Here is a 22,601-nt window from a genome sequence, read left to right as displayed (position 1 = left end):
CCACTGGCAACACCCAACAGGGGAGTTTGGTAAAAGAAATGATTAACCCGATTCGTGCCTTTCCCAAAATTGCCCTTTATTCGCTTTCTACTCTCTATAGACAATTTTCACACTGTCGTACTATAAAGTAACTATCATCTCCTCATCTATCTTATAAAATTACTTATATTTGTCGTTAATCTTCAACTATATAAATCGTTAAATTCACGCATGGAATAATAAAAAACATAATTAGTTATAGTATGTCTAATCTATTGCACCTATACGTGGTATTTATATACAGATGATTTACTACACAATATACATAGCTAATGAATGCAGTCCAGCTTTAAAAATAAAATAATTAAAGCTTTTTCCAGAATATATCCTATGATTGAACGTTGTCCCCAATTTCATGTCACCTTGATCAGTAGAAGATTATGAAGCATTATGAAGATGAAGATATTTCACTCCTTATGCTATTAGTGATGGTTATGCCCGGAAATCAAAGGTCGAATGTTTCTTCTGGCCACAAATTTGTTTACCTTAGCGCCATTTTAATATTGTACATGTGGCGATATATTAAACAAATTGCGACTACTGAGCTCAAAATTCAAGACAACATCACTGCCGGAAATAGGGACCCAGTCTAAGTAAAAAATCTTCAATATTTCTATGTATTAAAAATTTCAAAAGAAGTACGTACTGAAGTCAAGAAAATTGTAATTTTTGTAAATGTTGGTCATCGACATTTTTTCTAATTAGATACATCAAATTTAGCACAAATGCAGGACGAATGATCCAGTTGTCCTTTTGGTTTCCAGATTTTTGGTATTCTGATTTTTCCAATGCTTGGTTCATGAGGTATTAATTTTCAGTTTGATATAGTTTCGGGAAGTGTTTTGTGGTTTAAAAATCGAGTGAAATTGATATCTATATTTTTATTGCCGAAAACAACTACTATTTGTTGAAGCCACTCAGTGCCCAACCTTCGAGCCGAACGAGTCTTTCAATAGCAGGATAATCCTTGACATACAAAAGTATTTGAATATTTTTTGAGCAAGCGTGGCATCAGTAATTTCTATTCCCACTCAATAAGTTAATTAAAATCAAATGCAAATCGACTGAAATGCATCTCCCTCTCTCTAAGCTGGTGTAACAGGTCTTAAAACCAACCATCACGCTTTCCAAATGGACACGTGCCACCTCCAAAACCGCACCTGCAAGTACGCAGTAAATCAACCGCCATTACCCTCTTTCTTTGAGCAGAACGTCTCAAACCATCAGTTAACAAATCTTTCAGAATCCAACAGGCATCAGCGTTTATCCGATTGCCTGATTTTATTCTCGTTTTACAGTATGACAGTATAGGTCCCATTATCCCCATAAAACGACGATATATCAGTGGCACGTGGCCACTGGAAAACAGTATCCGACTGTGTGTCAGTGCTATGTTTTTTTCGACGGAGGAAGTATGAGGGCCATATCATTCACCAGTGTGTCTCATTTTCTCCGTTTTGAGAGGAAATGATTCTGATATGGATCTGCGCGTGGAAATGGCATAGATGATATTTGACGGATGCAAGCTGTGGACGTGGAACTGTTAGGGGGTGACGAGTTGACACAGTGCTTTCACTCACTGGAAACGGAAAATTATGGTTACTAGCAGTTTCCCGGAGGAAAATTGGTACAGTACCAGTTGAAAGCACTGGTGAATTGTTAAATAGCATATGCTAATTAGTTTTTCAATTTGCATTTGTGTATGATCTGCTCTCGGCAGAATACAACGCTACTGTTTGAATTAAATTTATTCAATCAAACATGTAACGTAATTCGAAACCAGTCCCTCACAATGCAATCGACACGTTCAAATTGATTAAATCAAAACACCCGCCGGGAATCACTCATCCAGCGAGAAAAGTTCACTCCCAGGTCAGAATCGCACAATCGGATAGTTTTAATTAGTAAACCCATTCAGCCTCCAACGTGGACGTGTTTGGAATACCAACCGAAGCGATAATTAATTTCCAACGAAAACATTCCTCATACTAATATACAGTTGGGTACATATAGCAAATCGATCATAGTAATGGTACTCACCTGAATCAACTCCTGGATGCTATCGCACTGATCCAACACTACCACCGTATCACTATTGTTAACCTGCTGCTGCTGCTGTTGCTGCTGTTGTCTTTGCTGTTGTTCAACGGCGAGGATTTGATTCTGAATGGTTTGTCCGGTTGCATCCGGCGGTGTAGCCGGGCTGAGGAAACCACTATCGGCGTCGCTGTGATTCGACAGTGGACGCTGCTTCCGTAGACGATTGAAGAGGGGCGTCGAGTCGAGGGAGGCATTGCGATATGGGACACTGTGCTTGCTGATTGCTCCGGTGTATGGTTTCTGGAGATGGGGCAGTGAGACACTTGATTTGAGGGGATCGAAGGAGAGGAAGGGGAAAAAATTAACCTTGCTGGCGGGCGGGTCTGATTTAATTTTCGTCGCCCTGTGTGATGTCGGGCGGTTCGATGATGCGGGCGCCGGAGGTGGAGGACTGCAGGAAGATGGTCCTTCCGAACAAATTGTGCCATGGGCTGAGGAGGACGGTTCGTTGGAGGATGAATCGGTTGTCTTGGCAGAACTGGAGGGTGGTGATGAGGACGATGATTCATCACTTTTTCGCTGCTGAAGCAGGGGTGAATTCGGAAGGGAGGCTGACTGTTGACGGTGGAGTCGTTCGAACTGAGTGACAGCTGACTTCGTTACCACGCCGTAGTACGAGGACTCCTGCTGGTCACCGTTGATTGAACCGGAAATCGATTTCGGTACCACCTTAAGCTGGTCTATCAATCGATTCCTAAAACCGTAATCACTTTCGTCCGTGGATTCCAGATTGGACGAAGGGGTCTCGATTACTGAGTTAACCATGGACGGGTAGTCGGGACTGGATCCACTGGAAGACGAAGACGTTCTGGTTTTGTTGAAGATTTCGTCAATTTTCTCTTCAACTTTCTCCAAAGACAGACGATTCCTGGCTTCCACGTCGTATGATTCCGGTTCAATTGTAAAGTAGTTATCGGAATCGCGATCCACCGCGTCGTAGATCAAAGGGTTTTGATACAGCATTGGGTCGGCCAGTTCCACCGTTTCCGGAATCGTTCTCATCTTGTGTTCTTTCTCGTTGAAGAAATCAACCGACGGGTCAAACAGGCAATAGTTCTCCAAATGAGGAACCGCACCCTTCCTCTGCCGGACGGGAAGATTTTTCAACAGCAAAGACGAAAACTCCGGCTTCGTTAGGATATCGTCTGGTGATTGCTGTCTACCTTCAACGCCAACAACATCCGGAGCTGGTGGCGGTGAAGGAGGTGTTGGTGCCGGTAGAGCAGGCAGTTCAACTGCTCCTTTGGAAGACATTTTACTCATTTTCGGCGAAGGTGGCAGTGTCACATAATTATTGCTTTTCTTCTCCCCCAGCCCCGTGGAAGACGATATCAGCTTACTGAGGCTGCCGAATCCCTTGAGTTTGGACTTTGCCGCCGGTATGACGTCTTCATTCCTGCTGACAGGTTCCATTGAAATTAGATCCTGTTGGATGACTTCCAACACCACCTTGCCAGTCGTCGTTGAGGACGGAGGTGGAGGAGGAGGCTCTCTGTAGGGTGGCAACGGTGGTGGGGCAGGTAGATTTACTTGATCCGCGTCTGACAGGGCAGAACTGTTTCCCCCCAGCGGAAAATCCCGATAAAGTTCTTTAAACTGTACGCCCGTGTCACTGAGGGATTGCTGTCTGGAGCGTACAATCGCTTTTACCGTGCTCGACTTGATTGGGGCTCCTTCCACCACCGAGAGGCCAGGGATGAAAGAAACTTTTTTCAGGCTACGGCCAACGCCTTCCCCACTGACGGTTGATTGTTTGACTAGCTTTTTAGGAGGGATTATGTTGTTTTTAAGTTTTTGCTGCTGAGACGTGGCTTTATTGTCGCTCGTTGTTTTCGTCAGTAGATTGGATGTTTTCTGAAAGACGGATATTTTAGAACCTGCCGGGGGACTCTTTACTTTTTTACTGCCCGCCGCACTGTCATCAACCTTCTGTCGAAGCACCGCAATTTTGGACTGTTTCGCACTCTTCATGTTTCCTCGATTAGAAAGACTCGCTCCCAGCTCGTCGTCTCCACCTCCACCGATCGCATTAGGCTGCTCGCTTTTACAACCGTCATCGCCGTTCCGCTTCTGGAACACAAATCCACGTTCAATATCGTCTGGTGGCGACCCTTCTTTGGACCCCTGTGAACAGGGCCGTCGCTTTACGGTTCCTGTTCTGGTGTTCGCCAAGTCTGCCCAATCTGAGCTGGAGGCTTTGTTCGGAGGCGTTGGAAGGGTCTTTGGTGGACTCCTGCTACTCGGTATCATCTGACGGGGTGACGATGGCGGGACAACATTTCATTAGCACGTGTGCTCCGGGGGACTTTTTCTACGGATTCGCACTCGGCACTTTCACTAAGGGAGCAATCCTGTGCAGGTGGGAATGAAATTTAAATATTTAGAGGGTGCATGTTGCTTAAGGGTAAGGGAGCAGGAACATCCTGTTTGTAGTTGAAAATGTTTACTTTTCGTGTTATTTGGTTCAGCGGGGATTAAATCTGGGTTTGATGATGCGATTCACAAAATAGATTGGCACTTTGTAAGGTTTGCTTGAGACTAAGACTACCGTTAACTTTGATACTGCTTGATGATTCCCCTTACTCGAATGTTGTTGTTGTTGTTGTTAGGTGGCTCTCAATATGCAGAATATGTCTATTCATTGGATTAATTCAAACTCAATGAAAAGTATTTTAACGGACGCTCAACCTTGAAATCACTAAGAAATCTTTATGCCCCGCAGTTTTCCACAAACCACCCCAGAATGACAATTACTTTTTGGTGGTTTAACGAGCTTTTCCAAACTGTAATTGAACAAACTTTCTTCCCCATCACCACAATGTAGACTAGCCTCTGCGGAGACTGCCGCAATCAATTGTTATTCAAAGCATAATCAACTTTCACTCTCTGTCAACTTCGACAGCACGAGGACAGCGACGCTTCATTCTGTAATCATTGCCCACAGTTGGAAAACTCAGTTTCTGTCCCTGCTGATGGTTGCACAAAACGGAATAACATTATCTGGGTACTTTCTTTGCAGATTGTTTCTCGTTGATACGACGCTCACGTAATGTATAAAGTTTTGTCAGGATGTTTCCACGCTGTCCTTTTCCCGTTCCGCGCATTGTCTTCTACCGGGGACTCATAGATTGACCCGTTTAATGCTACTAATGAATTTTGCGATAAACATAGTTTCAAAACCTACTTATGACTCGGTAATTTTACCCCACTTTTAGTATCAACAAGTTCATTACCATCCACGGAAGCCGGAAAACAATTAAGCCATCGTCGTACAACCGACAAACTTCCGCTTCCGACCGGAGTCAACAGCCATAAACCCTATCGACAGGTGAAAATCTAGCGACAGGTGAAGGAGTAGCCCTTCGTCGTCCGCCCACGCGGAGGCTAGGCAGCAGAAAATGATTTACCGCTCTCTGACGTGCTATCAAACAATTTGAAAGTTCGGGAAAGCTACTTCCGAGTGCAATTTTCAGCCTCCTTCCAAAAGCGGCAGGAGCAACCACCACCTACCTAAATATCATAGTGCGCGCCCGCAGCAGTAGTAGGCGTTGGAGGAAATGAAATATTTAATCATAGCTTGCTAGGTTTACGAGTGGCTTTTATTTTTTTGGCAAGATAACCTCACCTTGGAGCTCTGTTTTTGGCTCATTTCCGTAGAACATCGCTCAAGGTAATTGCTGTGGGAGTCTACATTTCTGCTTGCAGTAAAATCCGGAGTATGGACAAAGAATAAATGGTTGGCGAAAGCGTTGTTTAACCCCGTTTGAACTTGTTCACTTGCTTTCGGTTTGAAACCGGGTAGCGAAACTGACATGCAGTGGCGTCCGGTTTCCTCGAGCCGTAAGGGGGGCAATGAGTGTTTGATAAAAAATAAAACAATATTCGAATTTCGAGTCAAATATTTGACTGTGACAGTGATGTCACAGTGACCTTCAGACTGCTGCAATGGATTTCATATTAGAGCAGTTCCACGCAAAATGACGGATCTTAAAGACTCGACAATCTCCAATATGCAAGAAACTTTGCATACAGTGTCCCTCCGCTTTTTTTTACATTGTTAGGTTGGTAACATTGATTTGTATGGATTTGACAGTCGGATTATCGAAGCGCTCCACAAATTTATTTATTTATTTATTTGAGAGGGAAAAGCCTAGTTCAGAAGGACCAACCTTGCCCCTTCTCAAGTGGGCGGAAAACCTCTTCTTTTCGTATCAACAGATAACATAAAATCCTACAGATACATATATACTGAAACTACGTGAAGTGAAGGAAATGTGTGTGGGTTCAACTTACTTTCCTGGAGATGACGAGGAGATTCATCCAACTGATGTTAAAGACTGTATCTTTTATTGTAAAATGAACAACAAACCGTTTATTATCGGTTGTGATGCAAATGCTCACCATACAGTATGGAGTAGCACTGATGTCAATAATCGGGGTGAGTTTCTTTAAAAATATATTATTAATAACAATATTGATATTTGCAACAAGGGCTGTGACTAATCCTTTATTAATTCAATTAGAAAAGAAGTTCTTGATCTGACTCTATGTGGTGCCAGCTTATCAGAAAACATTAAAAATTGGCAGGTATCGGATGAAATATCCTTGTCTGACCACAGGCAAATATTGTTTGAATATCAGGCAAACGAATTGCAAAAAAGAGATTTTTCGGAATCCCAGGAAAACTAACTGGGATTTATATTGTACAAATTTAACACAAGAAGGTCTACTTCCTGTAGGTAGCTTTACTACAATTCAGGAGCTAGAAGATGCTTCAGTGCAAATAAGCGTAATTCAACAGGCATTTTATGTTAGTTGTCCAGTTACTGAGCATTCAAATGATAGAGACGTATCTTGGTGGAACAAACGCTTACAAAAACTAAGAAAGAAAGTACGAAAATTGTTCAATAAAGCAAAAAATACAATGCAATGGGATCAATATAGAAGTGCTCTAACCGAATGTAATAAAGAAATAAGAAGATCAACAAGAATGGACTGGAGACGTATTTGTGAAAACATTGAAAACACTCCTGTAGTTGCAAGACTGCAAAAAGTCCTTTCCAAAGATCATTCAAATGGCTTAGGAACTCTCAAAAGGGAAAACAATTGCTTTACTTCCGATGGAACTGAAACACTGGAAGTAATGATGCAAACACATTTTCCATGTTCAGTACTCATAATCAAAAACAATTTGCCAACCTTACAGGACAATACTGATCAAATCCTACCAAAGGTAAATGCTCAGGATGAATCTAACATAAATAGATCCAATGCTGGTTTATTAACATCTACATATGTTGGAGAAAGCATAGCTGATGAAGTGTTTACTAGTTCTAAGGTAGAATGGGCCATAAATGCATTTGAACCATTCAAATCTCTTGGCAGGGATGGAATATTTCCTGCCTTTCTTCAGAAAAGTAATGGGATACTTACTTCATCTCTTACAAATATGTTTAAAGCAAGTCTTATGCTTGGGTATATACCGTCATCATGGCGAAAAGTAAAGGGTGATACGGTCAAAATTTGGTCAAGGGAAAACGCGTGTAAATCGGTGAAATCGTTTATTTAAAAAATCAAATTAAATTTCTTTTTCAAGTTCAATTAGTATAAAATTCAGGAAAAATATTCAGTTAGGCTTCCGCTTTTCCAAATCCGAATTGCCGGGCCTTACGCTTGACCCCTACCATCAGATTTTGTACAGCCACCTTGTCCACCTTCTTCGCCGCAGAAAGCCAGTTTGCCTTGAACTGCTGCTCGCCCTTAGCAGTTTTTTTGGTCTTCTTTAGGTTCCGCTTGACAATAGCCCAGTATTTCTCAATTGGGCGGAGCTCTGGCGTGTTGGGAGGGTTCTTGTGCTTGGGAACCACCTGCACGTTGTTGGCGGCGTACCACTCCATGGCCTTTTTACCGTAATGGCAAGATGCCAAATCCGACCAAAACAGTACGGAACAACCGTGTTTCTTCAGGAAAGGCAGCAGACGTTTATTCAAACACTCTTTCACGTAAATTTCTTGGTTGACAGTCCCGGAAGCTATGAAAATGCTGCTTTTCAAGCCACAGGTACAGATGGCTTGCCAAACCAGATATTTCTTTGCGAACTTTGACAGTTTCATGTGCTTGAAAACATCTGCTACCTTTCCCCTTCCTTTTGCCGTATAAAACTCCTGTCCCGGAAGCTGCTTGTAGTCGGCTTTGACGTAGGTTTCGTCGTCCATTACCACGCAGTCAAACTTCGTCAGCATCGTCGTGTACAGCCTCCGGGATCGCGCTTTGGCCGTCGTATTTTGTTTATCATCGCGATTTGGAGTCACTACCTTCTTGTAAGTCGATAGTCCGGCTCGTTTTTTGGCTCGATGCACGGTTGTAGACGATACACCCAGCTTATTTGCGGCATCTCGGAGAGAGAGGTTAGGGTTTCGCTTGAAACTACCGGCAACTCTCTTTGTCGTCTCAGTGGCTTCCGGTTTTCGATTAACCCCCGATCCAGACTTCCTGGCTGTCGACAAACGTTCCCCAAACACTTTAATTACATTTGTAACGGTTGATTTGGCAACTTTTAGCGATTTTGCCAACTTTGCGTGCGAGTAGCTCGGATTTTCGCGATGCGCGAGCAAAATTTTGATACGCTGCTCTTCTTGCGTGGACGGCATTTTGACAACTGAAGGGTGAATTCCAAAATCAAAATAGGAGCAACATTCTACACACACACACACCTTCAAAATGAGGGGTGTTCAGGTTTTTTAAATGCAAAATTGAAAGAAATGCTAAAAATCATGGAAAAGCTTATAGATTAACACATAAAATCAAAAATTTTGAAAAGTTATCCTTTGAGCAGCCATCAGTTTGCTTATCAATCAGAAAAATGAACTATAACAGCGTTACACAAACTTGTTTCAAAAATAGAAAAATCGTTTGATGCAAAAGAAATTTTGCTTGTAACATTTCTCGATATTAAGGGAGCGTTTGACAAAGGATACACTTCTATGGCAAAGACAATGTCAAAGCGTCAACATACGTATCATAAGCTGGACTAGTGAAATGCTTTCAAAACGTGAAATTTCGGCTGAGCTCGGTAGCTCATCTATTTCAGTAAGAGCTGTTAAAGGATGCCCACAAGGGGGTGTTTTGTCTCCACTTCTGTGGTTATTAGTAGTAGATGATTTAATAACAAATCTAGAATCACAGAGTTTTGAAATAATTCGGTTTGCAGATGATATTGTAATAATTGTTCGGGGAAAATATGATGATGTCATTACAAACAGGCTGCAACAAGCCATAAATTACACTATTGCATGGTGCAAGTCAGAAGAATTGAGCATAAATCCTCAAAAAAACACATATTATCCCACATAAAAAGAAGAAAGGACATCAATGAAACTTTCCCCTGAAGTCAAATATCTAGGAGTTACAATTGATTATAAACTTAACTGGAACCAACACTTAAACCAAATCATAGGTAAAGCAACAAACACACTATGGATAGGTAAAAGAACCTTTGGAAATAAATGGGGAGTGGGACCAGCAATGATCTATTAGATATACACGGCTATAATTCGACCCAGAATTACATATGCCTCATTAGTATGGTTGCCAAAAACTTAGGAAAAGTGTGCAATAAACAAACTAGAAAAGTTGCAAAGACTGGCTACGGTATCTACAACAGGTGCGATGTGTAGCACGCTTACGAAAGCCTTAGATGCGATACTAAATCTTCTTCCACTACACCAATTTGTGCAATTAGATGCTGAAAAGAGCGCACTAAGACTTAAGTGAACTAAAACCTTGTTTGAAGGGAACATTAAGGGACACTTACGTATATTAAAACAAATTCAAATCAATCCATTAGTTACAGTCAGTAATGATTGGATGAAGACAAAATTCAATTTTAGTCGACTGTTCAATGTGGCACAACCAGACCGCTCTCTCTGGAGTGTGGGAGGACCACAAATCCACCCAAGGTCAGTTATATCCTTTACTGATGGATCAAAACAAAATGATAAAGTGGGAGCTGGTGTGGCAGGTCCTGGTGTTAATATTTCAGTTTCTATGAGTGGATGGCCAACCGTTTTCAGGTTGAAATTCAAGCCATACTAGAATGCACTATTGTGTGTTTAAAGTGAAAATATAAACATGCAAATCTATGCATCTTTTCTGATAGCCAAGCAGCTTTGAATGCTTTAAAATCATTTACATGTACTTCCAAATTAGTATGGGAATGCATTCAGTTACTTCAACTGAAAAGGAAGATGAACTAGTTAGGCAAGGATCATCTAAACAATTTCTAGGACCTGAACCATTCTGTGGGGTCTCTCCAAGCTCCATCAAGATGGAATTAAGAAACTGGAAAAAGATGACGATAGATTGTAACTGGAATAATACTGTCCCAGCGCGACAGTCAAGAAAGTTTGTGATGCCAAATGCATCAAACACACAAAAACTCCTAAGCCTCTCAAAAAAAGACCTATGTACTTACATAGGACTAATTATAGGGCACTTTCCAGCCAAATATCATCTAAGACTAATTATAAAAGTTGATGATGATATTTGGCGGATTTGTAAAGAAGAAATAGAAACCTTCGGACATTTATTGTGCAACTGTGCAGCACTTCTTAACAGAAGGGTAAAGTTCTTTGATATATGGTGTTCATCTCCTAGTAAGGTAGTGCGTTTCATACGACACATAATTCTTTGTTGGGTATATACCTAAAGTTAGGCGTTGATGGTTACTTCTAATAGTAGTTTTTCACCCTTATAAGGTTAACAAAAAAAAGTGGGGAATATACTACAATAGATCAAATAAATGGTCGCAGTGGTAATATACCCAACAGGAAAAAAAAATACTGAAACTAAATCAGGAAACATTTATCTTTGCTTAAACGCTGGCCAGACTGGAGAGTTATAACATGTTATAACGGTTGTCAAATAATTGCAACCCAGAATCCACCATCAAGATAGCGTTATAACATGTTATAATTCTGTAGTTTGAACGTACTATTAAGGATGACAAAACATTATATAATAATTTTTTTTTGTTTATTAGAGAGATTTTTAGCCATAGGCTAGTTCATCTCTTTATATAATAAATACTTAAGGCTAGCACGGGAAGCATTGAAGTCAAAAACGTTATAACATCTATTACAATGTTTGCACATGCTAGTAATTGGTTTGTTGCACCACACCCTAGTAGCACGCTTGTCACAAATCGGTTGTGGTAACTTCTATACAACTTATATCAGTCATAAACAAGTTGCTGCAACTTATTGTGACGGAAATGTGCTACTCGGGTAGTTTGTGCGAGAAGTCGGAATAGTAAAGAAAAAGTGGGTTCGCAAATTGACTCATCCTATATTAATGTTAAGCTGTTGCAATTGTGGACTACAGTCAATGTCCGAACGCAGGAGATCGTTCATCGCCAACAGCCTTAGCGACGTCACGGCGAACGCTGAGCAGTTGTAGGCTCAGCAACTTACATCGACTTTCATAATTAGGGAGATTTACAGGGTCTTTTGAGGGTAGCCAAGGAAGAGCATAGCGAACAAAGCTCCTCTGAATAGACTCAAGTCAATTCATGACATTGTTGGCGGTGCCGGACTACTGAACAGTATTCCAGTATCGAACGGACTAGTGAACAATAAAGCGTTTTCAAGCACGAAGTGTCTATGAAATTTTTAGCGAAGCGAAAAATAAAGCCAAGCTGAGAAGATGCTTTACTGGCGACATATGACACATGCTCCTTGAAGGTTAGTTGACAATCTAACATGACTCCTAAGTCTTTGACTGTAGTCTCCCAATTCAGTGTCTAACCATGAAAGCTGTACGTAAAGGTGTGTGATTTTTTTCTGCAGAAAGTGATGATGGAACATTTGGAAGCATTCAATACCATCCTATTCCTGTGACATCAAGTAGCAAAACATCCAGCTGTTGAAGGAAAACTGAATCACTACGATCCTTTACGACAAAATACAATTTAAAATCATCCGCATAAGATAGCTTCAGACACCTGATTCAATAGTGAATGTCATTAAAATACAGCAGAAATACAAACGGCCCAATATGACTACCTTGGGGTACATCAGAAAAAACCGGAAACGACTGAGAAATACGATCACCCATTTTCACTGACATTTGACGACCGGTGAGGTAGGAACGAAGCCAATTAAGAAGGGGACCATGGAAGCCTAATTACTTTAATTTGGCAACAGCAATCTTGTGGTTCATTTGATCAAACGCAGCAGAGAGATCCGTGTAGATAGCATGAACTTGTTTGCTTTTTTCAAGTTCGAGAATTATAAAAGATGTGTATTGCACGAGATTTGATGCAGTAGACCTCTTCTGCATAAATCCATGTTGTTCGGAGGCAACGTAACTGGTTAATCCAAAACTATCAGTTCAAAAAGTTTTGAAACCGCGCACAAAGCCGCTTGAAGAAGACAGGAAAAATGAAAGAATTCTTCCAGCCATCAGGGAAGATTCCAGAATTCAACGAGTGGTTAAATATGAATGCTAGTGGTGCGCTCAAGACTCCCATACAGTTTGTAATAACCACAGATGGAATTCCATCAGTCATCTCTCGATAAAGGTGGATGAGATTCAACAGCTCACTTGCTGCATCTGAAACGTGTTCGTCAGAGAGCTCCTCGTTGACGAAAACACTGCAGAAATGTGACCTGAATTGATCCGCGATACCATCCACATTAGACATTTCTCGATCCCCGTTGAACATCGTGGAGGGCAGACCCGATTCCATTCGTTGATCTGTCACGTGATTCCAGAAGCTTTTAGGATTAAATTTGAGCTTATTTTGTAGTTGATGCTGGTGTTCTAGGTAGAGTTGCTTGTTTAGCTGTTTGTACTGCTTGTAAATGCGTATGTATTTCTTTCTCGACACGTCAGTTCGCAGGTTGCAAAAGTTTTTCAAGGCAGCCCGTTTAGATGATTTAAGACGTTTCAATCGAGGGTTTGACCATGGAGGGTGAGTTGGTATGACTGGGGTACGAAGCAAAGGATTATACCAAATTTATAACAAGTTCTGATACCCGGTTATCAAGATTTGATAATTGAACATGTTATCTTTGTGGTTGAATGAAAACTGTCAACACAACAAAAATTATACCAAAGAATACTTCTGGGATATCACAAAAATAACTGATTTAGTTATAATTGAAAACATCTTGATAAAAATTCTGTGATTCATGCCAATTCTATTAACAAAATTCCAAATTATTTAATCGATTTGGTATAAAAGCCTTACGCTGATAACTGAAATATAATTGGCAATAATTTTTTTTTATTTGTTTGAAGTTTTGAACTAACCTTGAACTAACTAACTAACCTTTCATACTCTTTCGTGATACCAACTGATAACAAAATTAGTCGAAGTTGATAACTAAATTAGTAATGCGATAATAACTGGAAAGAAAACTACATCTGGAATAACAAAATTTGTTTTCAAGATGATATCAGGTTGTTATTTTACTTTGCTCGGGGTGTTCTTCGGTACGAACTAATCGATTGCATAAACAACAATATTCGTAAAAATAGTCGAGGAAATATCTACGTCATGATCACGCAGTTCTTCATCCCAGATTATGCTCTAAAAAAAGGCAGTCATTCCATCGAAGTCAGCCTTCCATTAGTCATATGAATTTGTCGGATTAGCGGGAGCATGCTTGGCATACACAGTTGTACTCACCAACTACTCATTTGCTAATAACACACAGTTGACGTAACATAGTTCTTTTTGAAGCAGTAGATAGAATAGAGTTTAAGCTTGTTATAAATACGTTAAAACAAGTAGATTTTAATTCTAGTAATAAACTGTATTTGTGTTTTGCGTTGTAAAAATGAAGTAAGAAATGCTCGCTGCACATCTCGTACTTTACATGTAAAAAATCATTGGCGTTAATTCAAATGTTAAGATTTACCTACTCTTTGCATATCTATAGTAAACTATGATCCTAATCTATCAATTACTTTAAAGAAAAACAAATTTCAACAACTGAGTGAAAAGTTATTAACAAATGAGCAGTTGGCATGAGCGGGAGGATCCTGTTTTTTTTATGGACAAAGAGTCACATTTTTGCTTAAATTTGGTTATCTTGGACCGTTTAAAATTTCCAAAATAATGTCTTTGAATTGAAAAAAAATCACGGAAACGGCATTTGTGGTCTAAATGACGTCTGAATAGAAGAATAATGATTTTTTTTTGTGGAAAATATACAAAACATTATTTAAGTAATTAAAAAAAAAATTAAAAAATTCAACTCCAATAATCTTAAAATCCCCTTGTCTTTATCAATAGAATATCAATAATTTTTTTTTATACAAAAAGCTCTTCTAAATGCAAACTTTTGGAATGTTTAAAATTATGGACAAAAATAGCAAAACAAGAACTTTTGGCAATTTGAACTTTTTGTTAATACATTTTTTCATATATGCAGTTCACAATATTTTCCAAAATTTCTTGTTCCACGCTTTCAGCAGTTTCAAGTGTCTTTGGCTTTAAAAATTGTAACAATTTTCATTCTTCATAAGTTTTTTTTTTATAAAATAAAATAAAAATCGGGAGAGAACATTTTTAAACATTTCACAAGTTTTTAACTGGTTTTCTGTATTTAATGGAACTGCCCTAAGGATGTCAAAATTTAATTGGAATTCTAAGAGCGTACCTTAATTTCCAACCATTTTTCTGAAATCATAATCTAAGTTCTCACAACAGCTCAAAGCTACTCATCTTCCATTAAGTAATTTTAACTCAACTTATGTTATGGTAACTTATGTTAAGAAACATCAATTTTCCTGAAGTTAATGGGACTGCGCTAAAGCTCTTTGATTTTCACTATATTACGAGAAATTTTCCTGAATTCTACAGAACTGCCCTGAAACTATTGGAACTTATCTGAAAGATCTTAAGGCTTGCCCGTAGTTCTGGGTATTCTTGAAGTTTTTGAAACTACCCTCAAGTTTTCGAAACATCCTTTGAATTCTAGAAAATTCTCGTTCTTGAAAGTTCCCGCAGTTTTTTTTTTATTTTAATGGAATGATCATAACATTTTAAAAATTTCCCTGAACTTCTAGGAATTCCATTAAAGTTCCAGAAATTTTCCTGGCGTTCATGAGACTTTAAAGTTTTCTGGAATTTGTTCTTGGAAAATCTGTAAAATTTCAGCAATTTCATCTTAAGTTAATTGAACGGTCCTTAATGTTCACAAATCTTTGGACGGTTCATGAATTGATGGGTCGATAGATAGAGTCCAGGTGTGGGAGCTGCCTCCCTGGCGTCGGTACCATTGGTGTTCAGCACGGAAAACAAGATCGACGGAAAACAAATCAAAGATTTTGAAGTGTTCCCAAATGTTGCCAGAAGCTTTCGAAACTTCCCAAAAGTATCTTGAAATTAGAATAACTGTCATGAAGCTCTCTGCTCTGTATCTTAGTTGTCAAAATTTTACTGAAGATCATGTAACCACCGGTTGGAAACTAACGATTTTCAATTGGCTCACTACTTGACTAGCCTATTGGTCCCAAGCAAATAGATTAACGTACTCCATTCTAGTCGAAACTCTAGTACTACACTATGTTTGTTTTAATTCGCTATGAAAGTTTGACAGATAAAATGAGGGGTTCGTGGATTTGCCTATATTTCGAGGGGTGCATTGATTAGCTTGGGACCGAAGAAGAGCTGAGCCAAAAAGTTGAGCACGTTTCTTCGGGACCTTCAGGTCTTAGAGTTACCTCTATGATATAACTGCCCTGTAGTATTCTTAATTTACCCTTAAAAATCTCAAAGTTCAGAACTTTTCTGTAGTTCTCGTTACCTGAAGTTTTTTAAATGTTTCTGAAAGTTTCTCATGTTTTCTAAACTTCTTGGAACATCACTAAAGTTTTTAACACCCGAACACAATACCTCCGGTAAAATGTACAAATGCAAATTGTCAATTTATCAATAGATTTTAAATCTACTGATACAGATTAAATTTTTAAAGTATGTAGTTTCAAACCGCACCAATTGAGTTAAAATTCGTCAATAAATGGATGAGCCATGAGTGCTCAAACATAGCAAGTTTGCTGTTACTCATTTTTCCGGAGGCATCGTGTTCGGAGTGTTAAAATAGCTTCAATCAGCTCTTATTTTCAGATTTTTCTCTGGACTTCCTTTAAATTACTCATAACTTCTATAAAATTCCTGTAATTTTCTTGAAAATTAATTAAACTGTTTCCACGTACAAAAACGTTTAAAACCGACCAAGTACGAAGAAGAAGAAATTTTTTAATCTTGGGATTAGTCTACACTGATTGACGAAATAAATAAAGAAAGAAATTCCATAGGTAGTATTTGAAAAAATAAAGATTTCAAATATACAGGGACATGTAAGATATTTATTCGTTGAAGTTTGTGTGTCAACGTTATTGAAACATAAATGGAAAATAAATGGTTACGCTGCCTCATGAATTTAATGATCCGTGCTTGTAAATTCACGAAGTCAGGCCAATTTGAAGCTTCTGGGTTGATTGTCATTAAGGTGAAAGTGAATCGGATTAGAATGGCTCACTTCATCGATTTTTACAAAATAACGCAGCGCTCAATCGAAAAAAAACTCTTCTGTGCAAAATTAAAGAACTAAAATTGCTCTAGCAAATTTTTTCAGAAAACCATTTTCTAAGTTCAATTTTTAGACTACAATCGGGAGTGGCCGCTAACTTTGCTCATCAATTACACGAGTATTTTGTATGATATGTCAAATTTCACTCCCGTGGATTGTTTTTAAATACTGTTAGGAACATTTTGTTCGAAGACAACATACCACATACCAGTGAAATGCATTATTTCAATGCAAACTATTTTTTGTAACGCAATTCCAAACATTAGATTTCGTTTTCCTAAGCAATCAACTGGTTTGTGCATGCATCTGTGCGTAAGCATACTCCAGGTTGAAGAACAATGTGATTTGGAACACTTGCACAAAACAGAGAAGCGAAAAAAGCCAGACGACGGGGCGATCCAAGAATAAATTATAGATAAACATTTTCAAAAGGACCTATCTACATTGATCGATTCTCTTCATTGACTTTCTCTTTCGTCAATGCCTCAGCTGCAAAACCTTTCCCTGTTGTATTTGACGTTTTGGAAGCTAGATAGGAACCTCCTTTACCAAACTATGTGGTTAGCGCGAAATCTGTTTGCATAGCAGTGGTTATGAAAAGAAAAAGTCGATGAAGAGAATCGATCAAAGCAGATAAGACCATTTAAAATGTTCATCGAGAATTAGCAAGAAAAAACATCAGCACCGTAAGTAGGATCAAGCTCGCGCGTGACGTTTTTCATTCGCGATAATTGATGCATATTGTAAGTAAGATATATTTTGGTATTTTAAATCCAAGATATTTTGCGAAAATTATCGATAATTGGAAACGAATGCTATTTGGCAATGACATCTATGCGTTATTGCAAGAACTCCATTATAAAAGTGCTTGAACATAAATAGTAAAAATATTTCTAAATTGAGAGTAGTTCTAAGTCGTGTTGGAAACGCGTGTATTTGTGAAATAATAAAAACAATTCAAGTGTGCGTATGTGTGAGCTCTGTGAAAGTTTAAGCCTATTTGATGGAGGTTTTCTGATACATCTGTATATTTTTAGAGATAAATGGAACTACACCTTTGCCATTGCTACATGAACTATTTTTCAAATCAAAATGTTCCTGAATTTTCACAGGTTGTTTCACAAGTATTTGAAGATATTCTGCAAACATTTCAGCCTACTTGATGAAGGTATTCTATTGTATCTTGGTATTTTTAAAGACAATTAGATAAATTGAGCTATATCTTCAAATATTGTAGAAATCATTCATATTTGCCATTGATCAATAAAATATTTTTTAAGCCAATTTCCCGAAGATTGGCAGGCCTTCCCTGAACATTGATAGAACTTCCCAATAGTTCGGAAAAACTTCCCTGAACATCGGCTGAACTTCTCTGAACTTCAACAGAACTTTTATGAATTTCCACAGAACTTCCCTGAACTTCGGAAGGACTTCCCTGAACTTCATCAGGACTTCGCTGAAGTTTGGCAGGCCTTGCCTGAACTATGGCAAGACTTGTTGTCATTTCAGTAGTAGAATTAGTACAATTATACAATAGTATTGTGTTTACGAATAAGTTCAAAATTTCAATACTTCCCATTTTTCTAATTTACAATGCTTGTTGGTATTGGTGCATTTCGAATTTGGGTGTGGTTCGAACGGGTGTGGATTCAGTATCATTTGACTTTCACCTTAAAGGTAAGAGATATATTTGGTTGGTCCCCACTGCTAGACTATCGCAAGTCGGTCCCATTTGGGTCTAAACTTAGTTTTTCAATGCAAGATAATAACCCATAGTTTAATAATACTGCATAAACTCAACAACTTTGTTCTGGAAAAGTTTAGAAAAACAGCCAAATGGGTTGTCTCATTGCATAAGAATTATTATTATTTATCTTTATTAGGGAGGCTTTCAGCCTTGGGCTGGTTCGCCTCCACTTTCATAAGAAGCAATATTGCGAAGCAAACTTAAGGTTCTACAAAGGGTAAGTAATTTTGTGTTCTTCTTCTTTTTTAAATATCATAAAATCATCATCATTAGTTTACACATTTAAAATTTAAAACATGTATTTCGTGGGTAAAACACGAAAATTTCCTGGGTAAAACACATTCACTGTATTAACTTACTTGTGTTCTTCGAAGTATAGCACAATTAAACGCAATCGAATACACGAAACTCAAAACAACTGCTTCACAAAACTCTTGGTGAACAAAATTCATCACAAAGAAAACCATTTCTACTTTACTGCTTTGCCAGATGTATTGCCTCTAGCAATGAATTTAAGTTTATTAAAACAATTAATTGCGAAGTCTGCCTTATTAACACAGATGAGTGGATGTATTTAATGGTGGATAAATATAAAAAAACTGATTAAATAAAACATAAATGACCATTTTAAACATTTTACCGGTCCAATTAAAAAAGTCACAGAAGATTGAATTCCACACTAACAGGGTTGATGGCAGCAGTGCACGTAGCCTGTTATACACTTTCCCGCTCAGGGGTGTAAACAAACTTGCATACAGCGCAGTCTGGCAGTGCTTATGTTTTGTCTGCTACATTCTTATCCACTAGATGGTGTGACATCACCTTTGCTGTTGTATTGAAATGAAGGAAGAAAAGAGATGGTTAAGTTTTCCTCACCATACCAGTTGATATTTATGAAAAATGGGCAGTTTTGGCGTGGGGACATGCACTTCCAATGAATTTTACCAATACATTTAGAAAATGATGATCGAAGAATATTTCAAAAAGAAGAAGTAAACAAAATAATGACCCTTTGTAGAACCTTAAAACAAGTTTTTCTCGGCTTCCTCACGGCGAATGAGAACGATCCAAATTTGAGTTTAGTTCACTCATAATCGCCAAAAGTGTAGGAACTCAGTGATGAGTAAAATTTGTCTCATGGTTTCCTGTGGAAAACCTTAAAAAATCTGCCGGAAAATGAGGAAATTGACGAAACTATACTTTTCTCAAATTCGAGATTTTTTCCCTGGAATATCCTGGGAAAACATGAGGCAAATTTACTCATCGCTGAGTTCCTGCACTTTTGGCGATTATGAGTGAACTAAACTCAAATTTGGGTCGTTCTCATTCGCCGTGCTGATTTGTGCCAATGGGATGGACTTACCATGAGCGGCAGTAGTTCAATGTGCCCCCTAGAAAAAAAATGCGGCGCCTCTGGAGGCGATGGAGTGTGATGAAAGGGATTGGTCGAACGCAAACCGGTAAAAGGGTTGAGTGCCACCTATTATCCAGGATAGTGTTGATGAACAGCAACAATGCAGCAATGAAAGAAACAAGGGAAGGGTGAAGGGGGAAATGAAAATGATGTAGAACAAAGACCAAAAAGCCTGTGCCTAGTGGAGGTTTGAGCAGCCCCAGAGCGATTGCCTTTGTTTTATTTGTTTGCTTGGGCGGCTTCCGTAGCAAGTAATTTAAGAGTAGTACATTTGTAGCATATGCAAGGAAGTGGAATTTAAAATGCAAATACATTCTGTAAATGATGGAAATTACTTGGATATGTTTAAATTCAGTTTGTGTAAAGTGGCAAGGGTAGTTTATGAAAGGATCTTGTCAATGCTTAGAAAATTTTCTGACGAAAGATTTATATAGTCAGCCCTTTCCAATTTGTTTTATCGAGCAAACTTAAGCATACCAATAAATGGTTGGCAGCAGGATTTATTTAACCCACTTCAAGAAAGAAAAAAAAAAGCTGCCTCTAGACATCCCCACAATCGGGTAATAAATATCCGTCAATTGACATTTTATAATTGGACCGCCATAAAATACGATAAAAATTTCACCATTTTCCAAACCTTGCAGCAGAACACCATCGATACTGTCGCAGAAAGCCGCAAGCAGGCTCAATAAATAAACCAACACGACAACCACCACGATGAAGAAGATAAATGGAACGGGCACCGAGAGGAAGCCATCGAACCGGAAGCTCGGCTGTCGAATGGAAGATGAAATTTTCCACAAACAGAATTTGTTTTCCTTTTCCATTTTCTAGGATTGACTTTTTTCCTCCATCCTAAATAGCTACCAATCCATCTTCGCGATTCAGAGACATGCAAGGCAATTTATCACCGGGCTTATTTGCTAGTATCTGACCCAGATTCCCAAATCCAGCGATTTAGATTAAAGTTAGCTTTTTTTTCTTATGGTGTTTGAAATTTACATACTAGAAAAAAAGCTGTTTGTCAAACATGCGATGAAAAATCGTCGGCAAAAAATCAACTCAAAGTAAAGCCCCAGTAGAAGGAGATAGAAAAAAGGCATCCATGGGATCAACGTCCCTCCCGCATCCTCATCAAGCAAGGCTCGTTATCCTGGGAGGGAATGATGATTTTTGGGTGGAGAGAGATAATTTCGGTTTGCGGAAAATACCGGAAGGCATTCTGGGACGAACGAGAGTGAGAGACGGAGAGAGAGATCAAACGCAACGCTTTTTCAGTGGTGCAATTAATTAGTAAAATTATTTGGGATAGAAATTGTTTTTCAGCCCACCGGGCATTCCGGTTCCCTGGCAGACGTCAGAGCGGTGATATTGGCAGGTTTGCAGAAGCGGAAGCATACCGACCGGTTAAACATTTTAATTAGAATCAATTAAATGGTCATTTGCAGTGGATTGAATTTTACACCTCGGTGTGCAACAGTGGAAGTTGTTTTTTATGGTAATTGATGTTCAATTATCTTGTTTGGAAATCGAAAGGAGGTTAATATTTTTTTCAAGCTCCATACCAAAATCAAAAAAATTACATTTTTCAATACTGATCAATAGTGGTTTTGAGTACTTGGCACGGATGAAGTCTGCAAGTAGTAGACGAAATACGCGTATCCGTCAAAAGATAAGCAATTATAACGGAATTAAAAGGAAATAAACCAACACACTCAAAGCTCTTCATAAAAGGATTCCGTTAAGAGGTTCGACAAATTCAAAAGATTTAGATTTCTAATGTTATTATCTTGTTAGCAACAGTTTTAGATTACCTTTTATAAATATAATGAAAGAGAGGACGATTTGTAATTTTCATTTAATTTCACATGCTTAGCAATCCGAACACGATGCCTCCGGTAAAATATGTAACGGCAAACTCGCAATGTGTGAAAAATTATCGCTCAGTCGCAATTTCAAATCTATTGACGCCATTTTAATTTAAATGCTTTAGATATTTATTTGGTATCAATAAAGTTAAAATCTATCGATAAATTGCTAGGTTATGATTTTTCAAACATTACTAATTTGTCGTTATACATTTTATCGGAGGCATCGTGTTCGGAGAGTTAATTGCTAATCCTTGACTGATACGCGTATTTACTCTCATGTGCAGACTTCTTCAGTGTCTTGAGCTGAAAGTTGAGTAGTAGTACATAGTACATAGGCACGCTTTGAGGCATCCGAAAACCCATGGAGTTCTATCGTCACAGCTTCATCTTGAATTGCACAACGTGGTTTCCGTATTTGATTCACAACTGGAAGTTGATGTCGAAACTGTTTCCATTTCTGCAGCAGTTCTTCAGGAAGTTCGTCATCCCACTCAAGACCAAGACGCCCAATGTCCTGCATCACCAATTTCGCCGAAACAATAATCGGACCCAGGAATCCAAGAGGGTCGAAGAGTTGTCCTATTTCCTACAGCACATTGCGTTTTGTTACCTTCACATCCCAACTGACCAGGGCAGCCCGGAACAAAAAATAATCTTCTTTCGGATTCCAGATGAGGCCCAACGTTTTGATGCTGTTATTGATCCCGGTATCGTCAAAGCTAAGCTGCTTCTCCTGGAGTTCAGCAGGAATTGCTTTCAACACCTCGGTACTGTTCGAACAAAATTTGTGTGCACCGAAGCCACCTCGACGTAACAGCTCCGAAAGC

General features: G+C 38.8%; 1 protein-coding gene across 6 annotated transcripts in view; it reads right to left on the bottom strand.

The window, feature by feature from the left end:
- The window catches only part of LOC135714989 (protein sickie-like), a 511,961-nt gene that overhangs the window by 432,985 nt on the left and 56,375 nt on the right, over positions 1 to 22,601 (bottom strand). For 5 of the 6 annotated variants that reach the window (XM_065238394.1, XM_065238411.1, XM_065238403.1 and 2 more), the window contains exon 1: positions 2,080 to 4,404. The exons of the other annotated variant lie outside the window; for it this stretch is intronic. In XM_065238394.1, the coding sequence (XP_065094466.1) occupies positions 2,080 to 4,389 (2,310 nt within the window). In that variant the 5' untranslated portion in view covers positions 4,390 to 4,404. Of the gene's footprint in view, positions 1 to 2,079; positions 4,405 to 22,601 lie in introns of those variants that run through there. 6 annotated transcript variants of the gene reach the window in all.

The sequence above is a fragment of the Ochlerotatus camptorhynchus genome, unplaced genomic scaffold (genome assembly GCF_037179485.1).
Source record: "Ochlerotatus camptorhynchus isolate MF236.1 unplaced genomic scaffold, CSIRO-AGI_Acam_v1.1 ptg000045l, whole genome shotgun sequence".
Classification (NCBI taxonomy): Eukaryota; Metazoa; Arthropoda; class Insecta; order Diptera; family Culicidae; genus Ochlerotatus; species Ochlerotatus camptorhynchus.
The sequence above is the reverse complement of the archived record's forward strand: the minus strand, read 5'-3'. Positions and strand labels throughout refer to the sequence as shown.